The sequence below is a fragment of the Phalacrocorax carbo genome, chromosome 4, assembly GCF_963921805.1.
Source record: "Phalacrocorax carbo chromosome 4, bPhaCar2.1, whole genome shotgun sequence".
Lineage (NCBI taxonomy): Eukaryota > Metazoa > Chordata > Aves > Suliformes > Phalacrocoracidae > Phalacrocorax > Phalacrocorax carbo.
This window is the reverse complement of record NC_087516.1, coordinates 80,609,044-80,633,252: the sequence shown is the minus strand read 5'-3', so window position 1 is coordinate 80,633,252 and position 24,209 is coordinate 80,609,044. Positions and strand designations below refer to the sequence as shown.

Sequence of the window (24,209 nt, the reverse complement as noted above, 5' to 3'; positions counted from 1 at the left end):
ACTTGTTCGCTGAGGTGACAGATGTGTCTTATAATCACAAAAAGAAAAGTTGGGTAAAATCTAAGCTGTACAAAGACTGACCGTAGATTGTACGTAATTTTTTTTAAGCTTGTCTGTATAACATGGCCTGTCATAGGATTCTTAGAGAAAATAGTTTAATCTTGTTCATTTGAGGGCTGGGCAGAACATCTTACAGCAAAGTAGTAGTGGAAAAACACTTCTCCCCCTTTTTCCTAAGCTGAGAAACGTTTGGGGAAACTAAACAAATTTGTTAAAGGAAAAACCAAAATGAGTGGCAATTTTTATAGGCAGCCCTTCAGTTAGTTTTAGGTTTTGCATAGTGAAGCTTCAAAATGCATCTGTATTTTGTATATGATATTATATTGCTCAGTATCCTATGTATGTCCTTCATGTGGAAAACAGAAAGGAGAGAGCACGTGAAATTCTTAACTCAGCTTCATGGTGTCGTTCTAATGCCACAGATACAAATCTTACCCAATGTCTTACAAAAATCAACCGAATGGATATCGTTCACCTAATGGAGACCTGCGGCATCGACTCCATGCAGGTGCACGGCACTCGCACGTACGCGGAAATTGAACAAACAATAGGATTGGACCATAGTGAAGGTAAACATCTGCTGATCCAGACTGCCCAGGTTATCTCACCTAAGCGCTACCTTCTGTTCTGAAATGTTGGCTAGGATAATCTGTTAACTCTTACGACTGAGCACTAGAACCTCGTTTTGAAAGCACAGATAATATGGATGAATGCAAGCATGGCATCACACAGGTCGCTACTTCACCAGGTATAAGATCTCTGTGTTAGCCGATTCTTGTAAAGTAAATAAAGGAACGTTGTCAGAAACTACTGTAAATCCTTACGCCCAGTTTGTTGGGGAATCTTTGCTTATACAAATACTTCCATAAAAGTTACAAAGGTTGCATTAGGATTTGACCAAGATTTGTAAAAGGAAAACTACTCCATGCTTTGGAAAAAACCTTTGGATTCAAGTATCCAGGATACTGTAATTTTGCTGGGAATGCTGCTGGATCTCTTAAATTTAAAAGTTCAGTAGATTAGATCAATGGTGGTAAACTAAAGACACGCCTGCAAATTACGTGAAATAAAATTCTCTTTTCTGGAAGTGATACTTTTACATCCTTAACTGAGTATTGAACTAGTAGAGCATTAGACAGCTGCAAACATCCCATCTTTAAGAGAAGAAGGTTGTTTGCTAATTAGCATTCTAGTATCACAACTGATCAGTTTTAGAATGCTAACCTCCATGTCCAGCTCAAATTCAGTACAAGCAGTTATGTTTTCTCCCCCAAGCTTTTCTTCAGAGTTCAATAGGTTCCTAGTGGATGTGGCTAGTAAAGAAAAACGAAAGCCCAAGCTTGTGACTTGTAGCCTGTGGAAGAGAAATGCATACGTTGCTTCACATTTTTTGTAGAATGAGAGCCCTTGCTTTGAGGTTAGGGGTTGGGAGGGGGTGGAGGGGTTTATGGGCCTTGAAGCCACACTTGTGTAGTTATTTTTTCCATAACCAGATAAATAATGGATGGGGGGAAAGAAGTCACTAAACCCTATCCTAATCTGCTGGAAAAAAAACCTGTTGTGAATCTTCTTTCATACTTTGAGGGTTTCAAGATCAGTTACTCTAGGTAAATTTTGTTTTGCCTGTTACTGTCAAGATTCATTATTTGGCAATAGTAGTGGTAATCCAGTGTTCCTTCAGAGAGGTTATGTCCTCTCCCACTCAAGGTGTTTAAAAATTTCAGGTAATGTTTTCCCTGCAGGGATTTTAAATGCACATAGAGAATGAAAAGGACTTCCTGCATTCTAGTAAGATGTGTAATAACATTTCTCGTCTCTCTGTTTTTTAAAGGGTTTTCTGCACTGCAGGAAGAGCTGTACAGTTCAAGACATAAGCAAGAACAACAACACAGAATATCTAAAGACAGTGAGCCAACTGAACACCCTCCTATTGTCTCTGAGGAAGACGTGTCTGTCAGTTATTCTCCTTTTCAGGACAGCACTCCCAGGAGTGAGGCAGAAGTATCAATGGCTGAGCTCCTGAGACAAGCACATAAGGAACAAGTAGAAGCTGAATTCTCAGGGAAACCCCAAGATGTGCCAGAAAAACCATCTGCTTCACAACATGAGTATTTGTAAGTGTCGAAAAACCAGAATGAAACCTATGTGGAACGGATTACCTCTCCTCTATGTAATAAGGGGACTTGATGGTTTTCTTTGGAACACATGAACTCGCTAGAATTCCCCTCCAGTTGTGCGCACCGGTTCGTTAGTTCCTACTGCAGGTTAGACTTTTTAATCCCATTAGGAGGAAGCCTTAAGGATTAGGAGAGAAAGTCCGTTTGTCACCGTGAACACAAAGCAATAATTTAGTCTAGTACACATGAAACAAAAGAAAAAAGTAGAGATGGGGTTTTTTTTGCAAACTGTATATTTTTCATAGGTTAGATGGCAAGTAATGTTAATGGAGTTAACACTAGAGGGGCCTTTCTCCAACTTCAGGATGGCTTTTTCAATTGAGGCAAAAATTTTCCAACCTAACTATTTTATAAAACTCAGAACCACGTATTAGGAACTAGAGTTTTTAAATATATATATATGTTAAAAAAAATAAATTCAGATGGCCAAAGGAACAGAAACAGGGTTGTATACAGACAAGACAAAAGTACTTAAAGGAACATCACATGATAAAGTATAGATTTAGAAGACCTGCACAGCAAAGCCTTGAATTCTCATTTGGGGCTGTAAGTGGCGTTGGTTTCATTTGGAAAGGAGCTTGAAAAGGATCATGTTTCTTTCTTCCCACCACCCCTAATCGTGTGCCCATGCCAAGAACTCTATGGAGGGTTGATTCGGGTATTCATAGGCTAGCAAAATATCAAGGATCCCTTTCCAAAGAAGTATGAGGAATTGAAATCTCCTCTTACTTTAGAACACAATTGTTTCAAGGGCAGTAGTTGGGGGAGCACAACATATTGTCAAAACCCAACTTGTACCAAGAAAAAACCATATATGTGCAAGTTATTTTATTAATGTTTTTATTACTGTTGTCTACTCATGGGATTGGTTATGGAGAAGGGAATCTGGACTCCTATTATTAAAATTTAACAATTTCCTCAGTTAATTTTTAGGATGAGAGGGGGGAAAAAAGCGAGCTTGTAGATGCTAGCTCTGAAGCATCTCAAAACTTAGAAGTGAAAGATCTAATTTTTGCAGGCTAATTATTTTTCAGGCTGTAACGTCACCAGTTTTGATAGCGTTGTCTTTTTTTCTTTTTGGCAATGTACATGAAAAGAGAAAAGTTGACCTCCGAAGAATATTCTAGGTGGTGAAGCGGGTAATGTTTTCGTAATCAGTACAAATCAGAAGTGACCTTTTCAAGCTAGCATCAGAATTATAAAGTCACTTGGTAAAACTCAGTTAGATGAGAGTTAGCTTAATATCTGAAGTCACGAGTATTCACCCATACGCAGCAGAAAAATATTGCATGTATATATGCTTTAATATATGTATTACCTTTATATGTTAGGTAGTAAAGTATGTAATAATACGTTTAAAGAACTTGCAATTAAATCATAGCAATGTTCAACATTACAAACAAAGTAAGATTCTCTACTAAATTTCTGTTTGGTAAGGCTCCAGAATTCTACGTAAAAGTTGGTCCCTCCTCACCTGCAGCTGTACAGCTTGTAATTATTGTAGCGGTTACTTCACATCCATCTGTAGTGATCCAGTCTTTTCCCCCTACCCAAATAACAGGTAATAGGTTTGCGAGGGCACAAGCGACTGCAAAGCTCACATAAATCCTTTACAAAGACCAGGTTTTGCAGAATTGGGTGCAACGTTTGGACATCCACTTGGAGATTTGCTTGGGTCAGGAAGATGAGAGGGATTCTTAGCTCTGTTATTATTATCGAGGAGTATCAGTTATTTCTAGGCTTCGCTAGACGACAGAACAGTATCTAATCAGAGCATAATGTTCCATTTATGGAAATTGGAAAGCACTGCACGGTAGTAACTTCCCTTGAACCTGTAATTCACAGCGTCACAACTCCAGAAACAGAGCAGTCTACAGCACCAGTAACTGGAAAAGCAGCAAGCGAAAAACCTGCACACTTCAGTGCGGCAAAGGAAGAGAGAGGAAAACCATCCCCACAGCCCCCATCATCTGCTCAGAGAGGTGACTCTCCCATCGTCCAAGAGCCTGAGGACCCCCAGCTCCACCAGGATGACCCCTCTCCAAGGAGAACTAGTCTAGTGATAGTGGAGTCAGCTGATGAGCAGACGGAAAAGTTTGGAAGAGGCTACGAAGAGGAATCTTTAGAAAAGGTAAATAACAACTTTGCCTCAAAGTAATGGACACAAAATAAGTTTTATGTCTCGCTCATTCCTTAAGATGAGCATAATGAATCCCCATCTGCAGCTGAATCTTTTTTCCTTTCCTCTGTGGTTGTAAGGACTATGGTCATTTGTGTAGAGGTTTTCAAAGCTGAAGCAAAACTCAGATCCTAAAGTCTAGACTAGTCTAGGTTCTGCTGCCCTTATTTGTGCTTTGGTCTTTGGCAGTTATGTTCATCCATGTGAGAGAGAATTAGTGTAAAACACAGGTGGAGAAAAAAAAACATGTACAAGTGAAAGCTGAAAAACAGCTGTAATGAAAGACGAAGTAGTAAGAAGAAAGGCAAGACTAGCTAGCCCAGAGCAGCATGAAGAGCATGAAGTTCGTGAGATGAAAAAGAGGCAGCAGGATGTACGTTGCAGAATCCTATGGATGTACTGGAAGGAAAGAACTTGAGAATGGTGTTTATGTAGTGTGCAGGCAGTAAAGAGAAATGGAGACAGGAGATGGAACAGAAGAACAAAAACTATGTGAGGTAGGTCTGTAAGACAAAGGAACTTTATTGCATTGTTTGGAGAGGGGAAGATGTCAAGAGGCATTGAAAGAAAGCAACTATATGGCTTTTAGTGGAGAATTTAAATTACTTGGCAGATAAAGATTTAAGAATAAACAGCTTTCTTTGCCTGTTCTAAGTGGAAGAAAAGGAGAAGGCATAAATCGGCAGGAAATTAGTTTTATCAGTTTAGAGCAGAGAAAGCACAATTCTACTTAAGCAGAAATTGTTTCCCGTGTTGACATTCACCTAGAAACAGGCTCTTCTTTCTTTGCTGTTTATGTTGCCAAATGTACCACCTCTAGAATGAAGAGTTTCAGAGCTCTGCATCTGGGATCTCAGAAAAAGGTTGAGTATAAAATGTGTAGGATAACTCAGGTGTTGAAAGATTAGCTACAGTAGGACTCAGTACAATGGCTGCTGAAGGAAAGGCTGCCCTCAAAGATAAGGCACTTCTTTTTCTTTTAGTTCTTTTATTAAACAACAACCAGCACTACCAAAAAGAACACACACACCCCCCTTTACCTTCCCCTTCATGCTTTTATATTGTTGATATTTCCCAGGTAGTTCCTTTCAGCTTCTCTTTGCCTTCTGACCTCTTCATTTAAATTTTTAATTCTTCCCTATGCAGGGGAGAGAACAACTTCAACACTTGTTACTACTTTTTCTTGATCTTTCCAGTGCCAAGGCTACTGATACGTTGTCCTCAGGTTAAAACTGTTTAGTCCTACTGTCTCTATGCTGCACTGTGTACTTCCCGGTATGGAGGATTAAAAGGCTTTCATATGTTTTCCTGTGTAATTAATACAGAAACCATATGCAAAATGTGTGAATTCCAGAGCTGGTGTTAGTAATACCTTCTAGTCCACCTGCAATGACATCATGCCACACATTTCAGACTTGTCCCCAGCAGCCTTAAGAGCACTAAGAGCATCCTATAGAATCAGTACCACAAAGATTCATCCTTCTTTTTTCAATATGCAAATGAACAACTAATGTATAGTCAAATAGCCAAAGCCTCCCATGCCGCATCAGTGTTTCACAGATTAAAGTCAGGTAAGAGGCCAAAATCCTAAAAGCAAAAATTTTCAGAAGCGGGGATGGTTTTAGATAAAAACAAGACAGAACCTGTAAGTACTGCTAGTACCGCATGCAACAGAGCGCTGCTTCCATGCTTCCACTAGGAGTTAGCAGAGGAGTTAGGTGGGCTGGAGACCAGCTCGGACGAGGACGAGATGGTCACTACCAGGGTCATTCGTCGCCGGGTGATTATTCAGGTACTGAGCGTTGAACGGCTGCACGAACCTGTGGTGGCTAGGCCCTGGTTAACACTTTCAGGCATGCTGCTTGGACAACCACTTGGCTGATATTGCACCTGAAGCTGGAATGCCCCTGAATAATGCACGGGCATGGGATAAGCCATTCCAGTACCTTTTCTTGAAGGGAGGATTATAGTAATACTGCTAACCCAACTCTAAATTCCGTTAGATGCCTCAGTAGGAGGAGCACAGAGACTTCTCAGCCCCATACGCAACACGGTCAACTAACACGTATTTGCCTGCCCAATGTGGCATAACTTTTCTTTGCATGCCTTTCTAAGTTTTATTTGCAGAACACATTTTTTTCTAACATGTCTCCATTTTTTTTTCATTCTTTAACCAATTAACCAAATTTAAAATTGCTTATTTAAAGTTACCTACATGAAGGCCTTGCTTCATAAGACTTTGTTCTTTGTCATACAGGCTGATAATATGCCTGAAATGCCACCAGAAACAGTCACAGAAGAGCAATATACAGATGAACATGGCCATACAGTGGTAAAGAAGGTATTGTCAGTTATGCCCCTTGCTACCTTCTTCCTGTGCTGTAAAAGGAAGGACAAATACATCCACATACATGCCAGATTTTCTTTTGTGAAGAGGCATGATTTTTAAGGGTAGAGTGTGGAAGGAACCAGAATTTCTGTTCATAAGAGGTTCCAGAGTTTGAAGAAATATTTTGATCCATAAGATCACTCTGTGTTACAGTTTATAACTTAATGTGACATATTTTGTTAATTTTCCCACTCAAAGTCATTGAAAAATCTGCGTAGATCCACATTTCTGAGAAAAACATTTTTAAAAAAGGAACAAAACAAAAAAAACCCCACATCATGTTTGCTCATATTAATGAAACTAGTGGAGGGCTGGGTCTGCAAGTGTCATCTAAATTCAGACTTTAGATCTTCAAAATCTCCACTCATCTGTGCCTGGCCAGGTTCCTGAATTTCTCTATCTGTCCATAGAGTTCAATTTTTATAGCACAAAGGATATAGAAAGTACTTATTTATGTGATGGCCTCATAAAATAAGCATTTTCAGTCCCTGCTTATAAAAGTGAATTCTGCACAGCGTGGAAGTGGAAGAGGAACTTCTGTGCTCCTTGCTTTATCTGACAACTCAGTGCTTAGAGAATCGGTCTAGGACTTGGCTGAATTCTGCTGGTGGCAAACTCCGTCTTCTGTCTCTCAAGAAAACATCATAGACCCTCAGATGACTAGCGTGTCTCTGGAAGCTGTTTGAATTCATAGTAAAATAAACAACCCCAGCCAAATATTCCTGGGCACATGAGCATGACTGTATTCTTCTGGGTAGGTGCGTGCCCAGGAGGGCAGTGCCCCTGCCTCTGTGACTCTTAGGTATAGGTGACCCAGCCTGATAGAGCACCACAGCAAATAAGCTTTTGACAAAGCGGGAGGTAACTGCTTCATGTTACCTTGTCAGAAGGGGCTGGGAAAGCGTACGAAAACGGAGAGCTCCAGGTCATCCGCAGAGGGATGCATACCCATTCTCCCGAGATATTTATCTTATCTTGAACCCTGAAATTCTCTTCTGCTTCTCATGGTTTGGCTTGCCAATGCCTAGAAACCTTAAGCACCAGATTAGTCTCTTAATTAGGTTAATTCTAGCTCACTAGTTCAGCAGTGATGAGTACCATCAGTGTTGCAATGGGATGTGCAAGTCCCTCTGTAAATCTAGTTCTAGGCATTCGATAGCCAAGCTGCTCACCTCTTACTTTCAGAAGCCTTTTTGAAAATGCCAGTCTGAAAAGGGTTTCTAGCAGTTGTACAGTTGTAAAATATGTCTTCTCTCTAAAATACTCTACCTCTTTTCCTAATAATAACTACTGCTTTAGAGAGCCATTCCAGTATCTATACTGTGCCCGTTTGTGAAGTAAGCTTATGGAAGCTTTGCTGTGTAGTAGCCTGAGTAGGGCAAATGCATCAACTTGCAGCTTTCCTGCAGGTGCTTGTGAGTATATGTGTTAGGCTCAAACACTGAACCATCTACGTAGGGTTTTCTGTGTAGGAAAACAATGTCCTTTGAGTAGAAAATACTATGTAGAGGATAAGAAGGAATATGTTATTGTTAATTCTACTTGGACAAAGCTCTATCTCATTCCATCAGGTCACCAGAAAGATCATCCGGCGATACGTTTCTCCAGATGGCACAGAAAAAGAGGAGGTCGTAATGCAAGGAACGCCACAAAAACCTGTCACTGTCGAAGAAGGAGATGGCTATTCCAAAGTTGTAAAACGGGTTGTGCTGAAGAGCGACAGCGAACAGTCGGAGGTCAGATCTTCTAGTTCTTTGCGACGGTACAAAGCAGCAGGGCACCAACAGTGTACTTAGTAACGACATCTTACTCATGCCAACAACGCTTAGATTTGAATGATACTTTTTAAAGTTTCCTTGCAGATGGAAAGGCCTCGGAATAAAGACAGGGAAAAGGCAGGGGGTGGGAGGGTAGGCAGGGAAAGAGGGCAGTTTTCTCTGACGTTAAGTCAGCATACAGATTCTGTGCTTTATAAGAATTACCAAATTCATAAAGAAAGCAGTTTTGTACTAAGATAACACATAGACTAATGGCAAATCTGTATTTGTTATTGTACCTCCTTACTTGAATAAGAAAATTGGTGAATGTTGTAAGGCAATGATTTGATGTTCCCCAGGTTTCTACAACTAAGCCCTTCTAAAACTATAGAGTTATATTAGTTTTAACTTACTGGTGTGTTCTTTGCTTTGAAGAGGCTAAAACAAAAGTATTACTTTCATGCATATCATCTGTAGAGCCAGGTAATTAAAAAGAAAACCTGAAAAGGTAAGTACGTTTTGGTTTATCTTGTTCTGCCTTAGTTCACGGGAACTAATGTAGCCCTACAGACATTTGTATTAGCAAAATTAAGGTTGTGATCGAGGGCCAGAAGCTAGTAATAGGGCTTGCTTTCAGCAGTACTGCAGCTGAAAGCAACATTTAACAAGCGTTCATTAGAAATGCTAAGAAGTAATTGCTGTTCTCTGTCAGCGGAGTTAGTCATCAGAATTAATTCTCTAGGAGTAAGGTAACGCAAAAACAAAGTAGCTTTTTTAATTAGTTGACCATACCAGAGCTACTCTTTTTCATATGGAACCCATATACATTAAATTAGTATAACAAAAAGTATATTTTTAAAGTACTGTAAATAAAATCAAGTTTGTCACTTTCACAAGAAATTTTAATATTCTGGACTGTTGCTCCTGTAAGAGTTCTCAGAAGCTTTAAGATATTCTTCTGAGCGAAGACTTGTAAAACCAAGGAACTCTTACAGGAGCTCAGAAGAATATCTTAAAATTAAGGGATCGAGCAGTACCACTGATTGGTACTGCCTGTGTGAGTACAGCAAGGATTCACAGCCAAGAGGTCCACCTGTTACTCGGTGTAACTCCAGTGGCCTTGGCAGGAAAGCCAGTACGGCAGCCTGTGGCGTGGTGGAGGGTAGCAATATCCCTCCTACCCTCAGCCTAGTTCAGGTTCCAGAAGCAGTTTTCACCCTGCCAGCAGAATAAATTATCCAAGGCTGTTCCTGCTCTCTGAACTGGCATGTTAGCTTACAGTGCCTCGTTCCGGAGCCGTAAAGCAGGTAATAAAATGTACACTGACTGTGTTGATGCGTACACATAGCAAGTGAGACACTTCTTACATTCTTGTTCTTTATGGCAATGGTTAAGAATGAATGATAGAGTTACAAAACCCTTTCTTAGTGTCCATTATGTAATTCACATCCAGTCTGCTTCTGCTTTCGAACCTTACAGGTGACCTTGTCTGAGCCTGCTGTTTTGCCTAGTGCCTCCAAATTCCAGTCTGAACCAGTGGAAGGCCGGAAGGTCAGTAAAGTCATAAAGACCACTGTAGTACAAGGAGAGAGAATGGAGAAACACCTGGGGGATGCTAGCTTAGCTACTGATCTTCCGTCAGCCAAAGAGGACTTTGAAGAGGTAAAAATGCCTGTTAAATATAAATATTAAAACGTAACTGGCGACAAATTCTACTCTGTTGAAAGTTTCGTTGGTGAAGTGTCATACTCAGCCACTGAGTGTTAATCTCTGTTGTTATACTCAGCCTGTTATAAAAGGTTTAGTATATAAAGGGGTGGGGGAAGCTAACATTACAGAATTCGCTATGAAACATTTTAAAATTCTAAAAAAAAAAAACACGGAGGCTTTAAGTAAAGTTGTTAGAAATCATGGGCGTGGTTACTGTTAAAGAAGTTCATTCATATGTTACCACGCATGGAGCTGATTTTAGAAATTGATACATTTAAGTTTACTCTCTGGGTCTGTTGATGTATTTGTCCTTGAAAGGAAGAAATATCTACCAAGCTAATTAGCACCTTTCCTGTTTTTATGCTTTCACTGATCAGTTTAGAGATTCCAGTAATAGAAAAGTGTTGTTGAATTAATAGAGCTTTTCCTATAAGGAACTGATAGCACTTCACTCTTAATCCATTTCCTTGTCCCTTTGAATGACACGTGTAAAACACATCTTAAAGATCCAGGTGGATAAAAGTTTTGTGTCGTTAGATGCAACGTAAGCACTTGGTTTGGTTTTTTATTTTGACAAAATAGCATATGAAAACAGAGATGCAACAATGTCACGGCCTGGATATTTTCTGCCATACAATGGTGTCCCAGCTTGCAGGAAGACAGCAAGCGCTAAGCTGTTAGGCTGAGATGCCACGTTTCCCGTCACGAATATAGGCCCAGCAGCCAGATCCATCTGCCCTGGCAGTAACAAAACAAGCAGCAAAACCTGTCATGTAGAGGTTCAAAGAAACACCTTGGGAAATAAGGCGCTTTTTTTCCCAGCTTGCAGCTTCCGTTTTAGTAAATCAAGAAGCCTGCGGAAGGTACCGCAGACAAGCCCACACCCAGCCAAAAGGAAAATAAAAATCCTGCCTTTTTTTTTTTTTTCTTTCTATTTTTCTGTTTTCTATGAAGTAGCAGCAGATGTTCTCGGGAAAATTTTGCCATGCTCCATTCCCTGCTTCTCCCATTTCAGTATAGTCGAGGCTCGAAGGTATCACCCACCATTTCTACGTATACCCGTCGCTGTGCTGCTAGCACCGAGAACAGGCGGCTCAAGGGGGCAGTGGGAACAGCTAGAAAAGGAGGAGTGTTTTCTGTGACAGGAAAAAGGTCGCTGTAGCGGCTATCATAAACAGATACAAAGGATGAGCCCTGCAAGGGTGGTACTGCAAGGCCTTGAGTTGGGCTACTTCAAAGTTGAAAAGAAAGTGCCAAGACATGCTTGAGTACAAATATCAGTAAAACGAAACTATCCTATACAAGAAACTGTACCTGATCTGTACATGTGAGGAATATTTGATAGGATGCAAATGACAGGCAGATGCTTCTCTTACTTGTCTATTCAACATTTTCTCAGCGTTCAACTTCGTTAATATAAAGCACTAAGGTATGAAGAGCAATCCTTTCCTGTCCTAGGTTTTGGGGTTTTGTTTTAATTTGAAGTTTATGTTTTAACTCGAGGCTTTGAGCTATACAGGTAACCAAATGAAAGTCCAACTGCCCGCTTTAGTAGAGAAAGAAATCATGAAAGAGGATGGATCAATTATTAAAAGGTTTGGCTTGGCATGTCAATGAACTGTTACTAGAAATGGATTAACAAACTCATAACAAATGAGTGGATTTTAGTGAGAGCTTGCAGTGAAACCACTGGCAGCATTTAAAGCTTTATTGGCCAAAGTACTAAAGATTGCTACTAACGTTCTGTTAGAGGAAGGGATATATGCACTGGAAAGGTCTGCATTCGCTTGAAAGCACTCGGTGAATGGGGGTTGTGGTGGGTTCACCCTGGCCAGCAGCCAAGCACCCCGCAGCGGCTCCCTAACCCCCCTGCCCCACCTTGGGATGGGGGAGACAACAGGGAAGAGCAAAAGTGAGAACTCATGGGTTGAATGAAGACAGTTTAATAAGTGAAGGAAAGAGGGAAGAACAACCAAGCAAGTGATGCCAAGGCAATCACTCACCACCTCCCACAAGCGGACTGATAACCAGCCAGTCGCTGAGCAATGGCCATATCGGACAATCTAACCCACCCGGCCCCTGCAGCTTCTTCCCCTACCCTGTTTTTATTGCTGAGCATGTTTTTATATAGTACGGGGTATCCCTTTAGCCAGTTCAGGCCAGCTGTCCTGGCTGTGTGCCCTCCCAGCGTCTCGCCCACCCCCAGCCTACTCACTGAGGCGGCCAGCGGGGAAAATCAAGCAAGTATCGATGCTGTGTAAGCACCGTTCAGCAGTAGCCAAAGCACTGGTCTGTTATCAACACTGTTTCAGACCCAAATGCAAAACAGTGCACCACGAAGGCTGCTATGAAGAAGGTTAACTGCGTCCTGGCTGGACCCAGTACAAAGGGGTATCGCTGCCTAGCTGATTTCACAGGAGGCGATACAAGGGTAACGGCGTGATTTGCAGTTAACAGCAGCAACCCAGGTTGCTTCAAAAATATTTTTTTTCATGCCAGTTGACTCCATGATTATTTGGTAATTTGAATATTATTAAAATAGATGAGCAGATATATGGAGATAGAGATATATAGATGTACGCATGTGACAGCTGAGCCTTACAAAGAATGAGGCAGGGCAAGTAGGGAAATATTTGGGAGCAAAAGAAAAAAGCTACTGTAGTACAGCAAGCGTATTCGTTCCTACCACACACAACTTGAGCCAAGGCTGCTACCGGCTATGTATCCTTTACACACCTTTTAATTCAGACCGTTTGAATTGATAGTGGCCATTGGGGTGGTAAAGCCAATATTAGCATTTGACAGAACGTCCTGACCAAACTGTGCCTGTAATTGTAACAAGCTGTAAAACACACACCAGTTTCTGAGTTAGCAGGGGTGGTGTCACAAGGACCCACTGAGAGCCCGAGGACCTGCTGCACCTGCTTTTGGACGAAGGGTGTGCATTCTTGTCAAAGTGCTCCATCTAACAGAGGGACCTCTTGGTCAAATTGAGCTATTCCAGGCCGAGCATGCAGGAATTTCCAATGTGCTTGGCTTCCCGTGGTCCTCTCCCGAGACCACTGACCAAAAACTGGGCTTCTGGGTAAGGCTAAGAAAGAGACACCCAGCTGTCCTATAACAACTACATTTATTTGCCTAGATCTGGAAGGGCCTCGGTGAGGTTTAAGGTTCTGACTAGTAGAGCAAGATGGTTCCGATGAGGTAAGACAGTAATTTACAGAATAGTTCAGGACACTAGATCAGCACAAATGTAGTTTTACTGGCTGTGAGAAGTAAGACTTGCTCAGAAGTAAGTGTTCAAGAAATTAACCAGCTTAAATTACTATTGTACAGGACAACTCTTGTATGTTGAAGTTAAATACAGCCAACGGGAAGGTCTTGTGTGAATTTCAACATACGTTGCATGTCGGTGTGTTACAGCATGTTTTTGCTGGGCATCTAAAACTCTATGTTTAATCAGCATATAGAGATTAATTGCTATTAGATTGCATTATGAAAGCAAATTAAAGCGGTGGTGGGTGTTGTATTCAGAATGCATAACGAATATCTGAGCTCAGTAGCTGGTTTAAACTGCCGGCTACAGTTCTTCCCATGTTATTTGGAATGAAAAAGCCTTAAAGCTGCAGCTGAAAAGGAGCATTTTTTAAAACCTTCAGGAACTGTGGGCTTTTAAAGACAGTTTTCCCATCTATTTTGTTTCAGGACAACACTGAGTAAAGCCAGCACACAGAAGAGGACTGTGATGAAGGATCGGTATGGAAAACATGTTCACATAGAAGAGCTGGAAGACACACCAGAAGCGCTACCACAGGATGACCTCCAACATGACCTCCAGCAGCTTCTTAGACACTTCTGCAAAGAGGACTGGAAAGAGGAGGCGAAGTGAGAAGCTGCCACCCCTCAGCAACACCACATAACCACCCATCCCGTACGCAGCGTTCATCTCCTCTAGGTGTAGACATTGTTACCTACATAATCACTGGAAGACACTGCTATTTCTACTTGTGCAGATGCAGTGAATTCATTTCTTCCCCTCCCCGTATTTGATTTTGGGGTTTTTGTTATTTTTTACCCTGTAAGCTAATTTGTGACCAAAGATAGCATCCTTCATTCAGGATGATTTATCCACCGAATCGTCGTCTTTGTGCTGTACTGGGAATTTGTCAGCATCGCCACTTCTCGCTGTTCCTTTGCTTCTGCACTAGCTTCACGAAATTGCATTTGTCAAGCCAACTTCAGCTACAGGCCTCTTCAAGTGACTATGTACATGCATCATAAAAAAAGGGAGTTAACATGTAAACTGTATATAGCAAGAGTATTTGGACTTACAAGACTGCAGAAAACACACTGCCTACGACTACAATTAGCATCATGGATTACAAGGTCTATTGACACTGCTGAAGAGCGATTAATAAAATAATGTTAACACAATCGACTGCAAACACAGACTGACTAAGGAGGAAGCACTGCAGACCTACTGCATCCGTAAGACTTCCAGTTTAAGGGATCTATTATAGTTAAAGGCTCTAAGAGTCAGGCTAAAAACCTGGAAATTCAAGCTGTTCTCATGAGGTAACAGCTGACTGTGGCCATTAATACTTCTAAGACCTTCGGACAGCCACTTAAAGATTTCCAGAAAAAGAAAAGAAAAGAAAAAAAACAACCAGAATACCCAATTAGGTAACCAACTCGCTAGCAGCTATATCTATGGCACATTTGCATACGGTATTAAAATCTTTTAGATCTGGACATGTGGCAGGGTGTATTAAACAATTATAACTACAGTAGTTTCCTGTTTTCATCACTGCTTAGCAAACCACACTGTCTTATTGGTGGTACTTCCTGCTGGCCACTGCACTGTAGATAACTATGGGAGAAAGACTTACCCACTATACGAGGAGAATAATTAATTCACCGTGTTTTATCAAGATTGCCTCTTATCCGATACATGCATGTGGCATTTGAAGGTCAAAGCCAAACCCTCCTATAATCATGTCAGCTTGTTTAGCCCTCTTAGCACTGAGCGAGCAGTTTTTATCTTCCAATCAAGTGTTTTTTAAAGAGAAAGTGCTCACAATCCTTGAAAGCCAGTTTCTGTTCATATTTTGTTATCTATCTATCTATATATAAAATATATATATTTCTAAACCAACCCTCTGAAAACCATGATAGCATGTCTGCACTTTTATTTTCAAAAAAAGGGAACATAGAGATCTGACATTTTGGGTGTTCTATTCCTTAATATTTAATGGAGGGAGCTCTGTAGTGTTTTAGCATATATTACACACACACACACACACACACACACACACACATATAAACTAAATGTTTTTAAATAGCTATTTGATTTTTTTAATAGCATACTCAAAACCAGAGTGAAGCAAATCCTCTCCTCCAGCAGTAGTACTTTTTCCAAGCTCATCTGGCCTTCCATTATTACAGGGTTGACTGGGTTTTTTTTAATGACTCACTCAGTGCTCAGAACAAGGCACTTCCTCATTAAGGTAACGATGCCAAAAGTGTGAGAACATCTTGGGAGTTCTGGCTTCCTGCAGGAAAACCAATCCAAGGTGCCACGCTGACACTTTTTTGGCAGGCAGGAAAAAAAACCACACAAACAAAAAAAAGAAGTGTTTTGGCAGCCAAACCGAATGAGACCCATGATGAAACATTTCACGACGCATCATGGCTTTCTTATTGTCAGAGACAGCACAGGATGATCTTCAAGGATGGGGCTCTAAAGAAATGCATTTCTGTTGTGTTATTTGCGGTGCAGATGATGTTCTGTGTAACAACATAATGGTTATTCACCTCTTATTTTGATTTTTTGCTGTGTTATCAAAGAACTTGAATACTGTGAGAAGAAGTGAATTTTAAGTTGACGAATCAGCATCTTGTTCCCATGGTGATAACACTAATTGAATATATCTATGAGGGCATGTATTAGTTAAAAATTAAAAAAAAAAAAATACAACACTAACAATACATAGCTGCAATGTGTACAATGGCTGATTTAACTAAATAAAAATGTACAAGTGTTAAATGTAGAAATAACGGCTCACTCTCTTTTACTGCCAGTGCAGCATAAAAAGGAACAGCACCCATGTGGGTACCTTGGCTTGAACTATCATAATTACAACTTCTCTGTATCCAGCTCCCTAAGATTTTTTTTTTTTTTGTCTTTTTAGTTCTGCTATTCAGCACTGATTGGTAAACGTCAGCTATTAAAACAGTCAGATACAAATTATTTTTTACATCATTGTTGTTAGTTTTTCGAAAGGGTATCTACCTGTGTTTTCTAGTTATTTTATTGGGCCTCAAATTGTGCATCTTCCTTCAAATATGGCCCAGGCTGTTTGTTATGGTCAGTTACTTTTTCAGTGCCCGCTACTGAGAGTTTCTCAACCAGAAGAAAGGGAAGAAAAACATAGGGTGAAATTCTGTCACGTCTTACATCCCTGTAACGCACAGAAAATATTGGGAAGAGTCCGTTTTGCTGCAACTTAAATTTCTTCACTGTAAATCTGTTCCAATTCTGTTACTGCAGCTGGATCTCTGGCTGTGTAACAGGTCACTGCTGCAGCATCCCCACTCTTTGCTCACGCGCTACCTTCACGGCCGACAAAGGAGTCCTGCCTACCTCTCATGTAGCAGAGAAACCATCAATTTAAGGAGTTGTTTTGCCAGACTTCAGAGTCATTGAACCTCCCAGATTAAGGGACAAAAAGGGCCCAAGAGAGGCGCACCTGAACTCCCTGCCGAGAGCAGGAGGGTGCCCGCAGGCCGGGCCAGAGCTTGCACCCAGAGCGCGGGAGTAGGGGATCAAACCGCAGGTCGATCCGTTGTGACAGGCATAGCAAGACCACGCCATGGTTTACACCGTCGGGGTGGGTACCTAAGCCAAAGACTACTGACTTTTTCCTCTCTTTCCCCTCCTTTTCCCAGTGAAAGACAGCTGTATTAAAAAAAAATCCAATCAAACAAAACCAACTCAAGCTCAAGCCCCCGCACAAGCAGCAAACAACTCCACCTTAAAAAAACACCCTTCCACCACACGACCATGACATTAATCTGAGGACAAATAGGAAATAATTGCAGAATCAGCATTTGCAAAACATGAAAACAAGCTTTTTTTTTTCCCCCATGCAGATCTATTAAATATAATAATTCAGAAAGAGCAGATAAAGCTTACTTTATTTTTTCCATCCTGTGCATATCAGAACATGTGTCAGCTGCAGAGCGCCAGTAATGGCTGTACTGCCAGCACGATATTTATGTACTCTCTTACTCCAATTTATTTAACGAATTTTGGAAGGTTAAGGCCATGTCGAGCATAAGCAGTACAGAGCGGCAGCCACGTTCCCTGTGGGTGCCAGGGTAGGTGTCAGCGTGGAATGCGGTTGCCCCCAGCCACGCTTCACAGCTGGGTGAGCCCCGCTGAACCGCGCTGCGTGTTCGTCGTGCTGCAGCGTTCAGTTACGACAGGAAACAGGACGCGTGTCAGAGGGAGGGTATCAGTGTTTTTAACATGGTTTTAAATCCTAGCCTGACTAGTTTCAACCTCACCGTCAGCGCTTTCCAATAGAAACACTCATTTGCTGAAAGACTCCGGCCAGTTCTGCTAAAGAATATCTGAAAGCGAACACCTTTTATAAAGTCAGAGAATTTTTTTCCTTTAAGCAAACATGCGTTGTGAAATCCAGGGACTAACCTTGTGCTTGTCGTGGCCTGATAAGTGGCAGCAACAGTTCGGGTACCAACTCACTCTTCCTTTCCACCTAGAAAAAAGGAAAGGCTTTTATTTTTGTATACCAATACACAGCATCCAGAACCTACCTGTAAAACTGAAGAGTTTTATAAAAAATGTTTGTATTATCAAGGTTTTTTTAGTCTGACTGTAAGCTCTGTAAGCCAGCTCAAAAATGGGAACATTATGAGCAGCGCCTCTGTTATTTTCTGCCCCTATTCCCCAGCAAACCCTGAAAGAAGGCGGTTTGGATCTATGATCGGTAGGGAGCTATTTTAACCTCTCTGAGGATCCTGGCACTAGCTACCGCTAAACAGAGCCCCGTGTGGAACACGCAGAGTCACGTGGCTGTTGTCTCCTTATATTGACTAGGTGGTACCGCTTCAGCAAAACAGGGACAAACTAACGAATGTATCATCTGAGACATCTGTCCAGTGAGATTTTTATTTAGTTGATGTATTCCATAAAACTGCAGTGAGGAAGTGGAGCATCCTGGCAGAACCTGTGGGTGCTTTCCGAATCACGCCAGCTGGAACACATTTATTTACGACTCAAAGAATTAAATGAGCCAGAAAACCCAGAAAGACTGAATTTACAGCTAACAACTCATCACATACCTACGTAAGCAGTGAATTTTGTAGGTACAATATATATACTCCACGTGCTACAGCCTATAATTTCAGGCCTTTGATAGCAAGCCGTTTCAAAGAACAACATATTTCCCTAAGGAACTAAATACAGATGCCCTCACCTGCATCATCACCTTAAAACCTCCACCATATCCCAGCTATGAACTTTGCGACTGCTGCAAGCACATTGGCATAGAAAGCAGCGTTTCAGAAAAGCCCAAAGCTAAAACAGTTGTCAGGACTCAAAATGTCTCTCGTAAAAAGGATACCAGCTGTTGCAATTTTTGTCAGTGAAGCATCAACACCACAAAAAGAAGCTGTATCCTCAACCTTTGCCATCCTTTTTCAGCCCCCTGCACAGATCTGGTTTGTCTCCTGAGGTCTAACCCTCTGCTTTTCAGTAGTGGCAGCAGCAATGGGTCTGGCCCACCTCAGCTTTTCGCATCAGGTCTGCCTCCTGCTCCTACTAGCAAGAGAGCAGTTAGTACTTCCTAGGAGACTGTCAAACACAGGTTGCTTTAATGGGGTCTCTACAGAAAAAGGGAGTAAGGTGAGCTATATTTGAATGTATTTCTGGTGCACCATAAGGACACCGAGAACATCACCCACTCTGCCTGCTCACTGTGGGGCTATTAAGACCCAGGTCTTTACTATCCAGAACTGAATCTTCTTTAGCTGTTAAAAAATCCCCGAACAAGGACGCGCACCCCCACAACAGCCACCAAACAAAACCCATGCACACACAACAACCCTGGACCCATTGACTCCATCAGAACTAACACAAGATTTCCAGGTCTAACGCCGGGCACCAGGTTTTTGATTTCAGAGAGCAACTCCCTTTCCCCTTTGGATGCTTTTCGAATCCAATCCATCAAAACCAACGTCCTTCTTGGTCAAACTTAAGGGTCTTTTTGATGTATCTCACACCAGCTTTCTCTGTTTACTAAATCAATACCTGAGTGATTATTACAGGAGCGCAAACATCGCTGTTGCTGAGCTCAGGGCTAAAACAGAGTGCTCCCGTCAACCTTCTTCCCTATAATTATGGGGTATGAGTCTAAAAATGACACACCATTTAAACACACCTCATTGAAGTGATTGAAGCACCAGCACCTACTACCAGCTGTAATGCGTCAGAACGCACGGTGTGCTCAAAACCAGCCAGATTTGCAGTGCAACACCACGGCTTTTACTGAACTAATACAGTTGTAGTAGTAAATACAAACCTCACAGAGAAGGAAAAATGTTAAGTTTGGTTAGGTGATGCTCAACTTTTATACAGCTGAAGGGTAAAGATGCAACAAGGACTCTCCCCACATCAAAATAAAAACCAAAAAAATTATTTAAAAAGAGCAAAGAAGCACACACAGAAATATCTCGAGCCAATTCATTAACTTGTGTTTGTGCTTTGCTCTTCACGTTTCAGCAGGTGACTGACCATGACCATTATCGCCTCCTCTGTAATGCTACGGTTTCAGCTTCATGGTCTTGTGTCACCATGACTCCACAGCACAAGCAGTCAGAATAAAGGGATTAAATTTTTGTTAAAAAAAAAAGGCTGTAAAAGGCTCCAGCAGTGCTGAAGATTAAGCATTCCTCATACATGCCTCAGAGGTTCCCTCAGCCACTGTCTAGCTGGTTGAAACGTAGGAGACAACGTCCAGCAATCACCCCACGTGCCACCACATCATCCCGCTGTTTCTGAACCCAGAAACAGGCAACCGAGCAGCAGAAGCAAATCCCTCCACTTGGCTTCGTGGTTGCAGGAGGGACTATAATTTCACACACAACACACAGAAGTGGGATATAAGGTGCTGAAGACCCCTTTCTAGCTTCCTGCCTGTGCTGAGCGATAAAAGACAACCCTTTCACTTGGGGAGAAATGAGGCCTCCATCTGCCAGCCAGCCCATTCCTGCCTGCTCATGTCTGCAGCCCCTCCTTTCCTGCCTTTTAGGACAACTGCTTTGCATTTAATATTAAGATTGCATGGGTATTCATGAAATCAAAATTCTGATAGCACTTTTAAATAAATTAATTTTATGTGTTTCATGGTACGCAGGCCCTGGACCTAAATACCTAGACTTCTACAGTATGAGCACCTTCAAAAGGGTGCAAGGGGAGCTCTTTCTTACATTCTAGTACCAATCCCAAGTTACTTAAACCATCTCTACAGAATCTAAGGCAAGTAATACATGGCCTTCCCATACTCAGTTTGTCCCAAACCATTGCTACACTGCTGTAAGAGGATAGAGAGCACACTGCCCTCCAAGCGAGAGGTGCTCTGTGAGACAAGACTCTTCATGGAGAAACTCAAACACATTTTCATTACAGCATTAAAGAAAAAAAATTTAAAACCTAAAGTAGCAACTCAAGGTTGCCCGTCTTTTATTTCCTAGGAAACCTACTACACAGGGACAGGGACACTGGACCAGACTGACCATGTAGCCCAAGATCTCCTTTCTTGCTGTAGTCAATAATGGACATGAAAAGAAACAATATACAAGCAGGGGATGCCTGGGACGGCCGTCTGGTCCCTGGCAGCCTTCTACTTCCATGCGTTGTATATTCACAAGCCATTATAAAATTTTGGTTAGTTAGAATTAACAAATCTGAAAATGCGGGACCAAATCCTCTTTCCCCAGAGGTTTTACACCATGTACTCCTCAGACTTAACATCGGCACAGGTGGCTCAAGATATTTCTGTGCCAGCTGAGGAGGTTTATGGTGCTGAGGAAAAGCAATTGTTTTCAACGTGACTTTCTCTGGCAACCAGTTATGTTTAAGATGCTTCCAGGTTCCTGTGACTTGGGAAAGAAGCACCACGCTAAATCACTGACAATAGCTTAGGAAATCTGTTTAAAACCGAAGACTGCTTTCTGCGCCTAAGTAAATGCATTTTGAAAGTCCTGAAGTTTTGATTTGGCTTTCTTAATCTCCCATGCCGTTTGCAATGGACTAGAATCACACAGGTGTTTCCAGTTTGTCCCGATGCACTTAGCACAGGGAATCAGTCAGTAGTGAAGAGGGGCTAAAAGCAAAGTTAGCCAAAGTAAACTCCTGTATGAGAAACACATAGGCCGCTCACCCAGGCCTCTGCAATCAAATGCAAATGCAAAGCTTTCCCTCACCTGCAATAAAAAGTACGTACAAAGGGCCAAAAGCATCTTTACAGGAGCCTCAGCCTTTGCTTTTTAGATGCTGAAAAAAAAAATTAAGTGTGCATCTATGTCTATCTCTTGATCTCTTCCTGTAACCTTCCTCCAACTCTGAGCACTTGAAAGTTTACTCCCTACAGAGTAAATCACTGTTCTTTCCCACCTGTGTACATTTGGATTGATCACCCATCAGATTTCAAACGGGGTTTTGCGCTGTGGAACAAGGGTGAAAGTAACAGGCTAAAATATTGTGCATTGTACCCAAAAGAAATGGCATAAAACCCTGTAAAATTAATACCAAAGGACAAACAGAAAAGGCTCTTACTTGTCCTGAACTAGTGCACGGCCTTCAGCAGTATCACAGGTATGATATCTCCGCCTCTGTCCCTGGTGTTCTGGTTTGTAGCACCCAGCGACCCCTCCAGCCACCCATACCACCAGGTTTGATGTTTGCTCTGTGTGAGGCCAGCCAAAGTCTTCTGAGCCTGTGGTAAACTCCAAATGCTGTAAGCATCCCTGCATGTGGATTTTGGCTTGACTCCAAAGGAAACGCGGATGATGAAACTATCCTGTGAGAGGATAACTGTGCTTGACAGCGAGCAGGTTAGAGCAGCAGAGATACCTCAGCGCTGTATAACCTTTCTTTCCGTGTATTTCTCTTTCTCTGTGACTTGGTGAAGATAACAGTTGTGAAGAACTTGGTTATCATCATAGAAAGCCATTGAAAAAGCAATAACAGCAGCTCTCTTGGCAATATTTGACTCTTGCTCTACACTCCTGGTTGAAAGTAGGATTATGGAAGGAAAGCATTCCTTTCGGAAGAAAATGAAGGAGAGTTGGCAGGAGAAAAGAGCCTTGAGTTGTCCTTAGGTGACACGTGACGATAGATGGATATGAAGGGTTAGGGTGCTTCATCCGTAAAGCCCACCAGGGACCCCGCAGAGAGGAAGGCGTGTGCAGGAGGAGCTGAAGTAGAGTGAAGCGGAGCGATCTAATGCCATTATGCAACCTATGACGTATAGAATGAATGTGTATTAGATGGGGAGAATATGTATGAATTTACTGTACAAATACAACGAAGGAGCAGCTTTGGGGTGCCTGATTTGTGGAAAACCGCCGCGCTCCCCGGCTGGCCCAACCCTGCAGTCCATAAGCGATGGCTCTCCTGGGTGTGTGTTTGTTGACTCATTGCACACCGGGCGACGAATCTGCTCTTCGGGCAGCACCCGCAGGGATGGGGCTTGCCAGAAGGGTCCGGAAGGGAAAAAGGGGATGAAACCCCGTCCCGCCCAGCCGTGGGGGCTCCTCGGGTGAGCGCCTGTGCCCAGGGCTGGGCCCCGGGGCGGTGAAATGGATGTAAAGCCCGTGGGGCCGCACAGTGCTGCCTTCCCCCGGCACAAACCCCGCAGCGAGGGCCGTGCCCTCCAGCCCCTCGCCCAGCGGGGCACCCCCCCGCCCCTCGCCCCGCGGGGCCAAAGCCGCTCGGTTGGAGACGGGCACCAGCCAAAAAAGGGCCCCTCTGCGGCCCAGACCCCCCTCCCAGGGCACAGGGACGCCGTCGCTGAGGCCAAGCTCAGCCTGCAGCTGCCCCGTGGCCTGGGCCAAGGGCTGCCCCTGGGCTGGGGTCCCGCGTGGGGCTGCGGGCGGGGGTCGCACACCCTCGTACAGCGCCCGCCTGTATGAGGGGTTGGGGGGGGCGTGGGGCGAAGTTCTGCGGCACCTATGCCTTCTGCTGCTTTTCAGCAGCTCGGGCAGCTTTTCTGCTGCTTTGCTCGGTTTTGGAACGCTTTCTTTGGGAGATTTGCTTTTCTTTTTTGGGATGGGGTTTTTTTAGAGGGGTTTTTTGTGGTTTGCTTTTTTTTTTTTTAAGGCAGGGCTCAGTGGGGTCAGTTTTGTTACGTCACAAGCTTTCCTCACCACCAGCTGCCCATGGGGTGGAGCAGCTGGGTCTGCTGTTCATTTTACTTCTTTTGAACCTCTACTTTTTATTTTTGTGCTTATTATTTTTACTTTTTTCAGGTTTTTTTTCTACGTTTTTTTCTATTCCTTTTTTTTTTTTTCTTCCTTTCTCTCCTTCTTCCATTCTCTTTGTTTGCCTCCCAGCCCCTCCAGACCATGCAGCAGCAGCTGGGGCAGCCCCACAGGTGGGGGCACTTCCCCACTGATGAAAAGGACCCACACCTGGGGTGGGCTTGGCTGGGGGCGGAGTGGGGAAGGGCATGTGATGGGGGGTGGGGTGTGTGGGTCCTTTTGGACAGTGGGGATACAGGTAGGTGGTTGGGGGCTGCTGAGCTCCCCTGGGCTATGGGGAAGCTGCTGCTCTCCTATGCCCTGGGCCAGCCCCTGGTCATGGGGGCGGCCAGAGCCTGCGGCATCACCACAGCAGCAGGTCCCCGGGGCTG

The 24,209-nt window shown here is 42.8% G+C and overlaps 1 protein-coding gene across 32 annotated transcripts in view; it reads left to right on the top strand.

Annotated features, from left to right (window-relative positions):
• ANK2 (ankyrin 2) overlaps positions 1–16,329 on the top strand; it is a 375,969-nt gene extending 359,640 nt beyond the window's left edge. For 19 of the 32 annotated variants that reach the window (XM_064450596.1, XM_064450601.1, XM_064450602.1 and 16 more), the window contains 8 exons: positions 483–629; positions 1,892–2,174; positions 4,083–4,368; positions 6,116–6,208; positions 6,674–6,757; positions 8,377–8,541; positions 10,042–10,224; positions 13,978–14,121. In XM_064450596.1, coding sequence (XP_064306666.1) covers positions 483–629; positions 1,892–2,174; positions 4,083–4,368; positions 6,116–6,208; positions 6,674–6,757; positions 8,377–8,541; positions 10,042–10,224; positions 13,978–13,992 — 1,256 coding nt within the window. In that variant the 3' untranslated portion in view covers positions 13,993–14,121. Of the gene's footprint in view, positions 1–482; positions 630–1,891; positions 2,175–4,082; positions 4,369–6,115; positions 6,209–6,673; positions 6,758–8,376; positions 8,542–10,041; positions 10,225–11,775; positions 11,868–13,977 lie in introns of all 32 variants that reach the window. The other 13 variants (XM_064450620.1, XM_064450616.1, XM_064450609.1 and 10 more) reach the window with 2 other exon arrangements.
• The last annotated feature ends 7,880 nt before the right edge of the window (positions 16,330–24,209 follow it).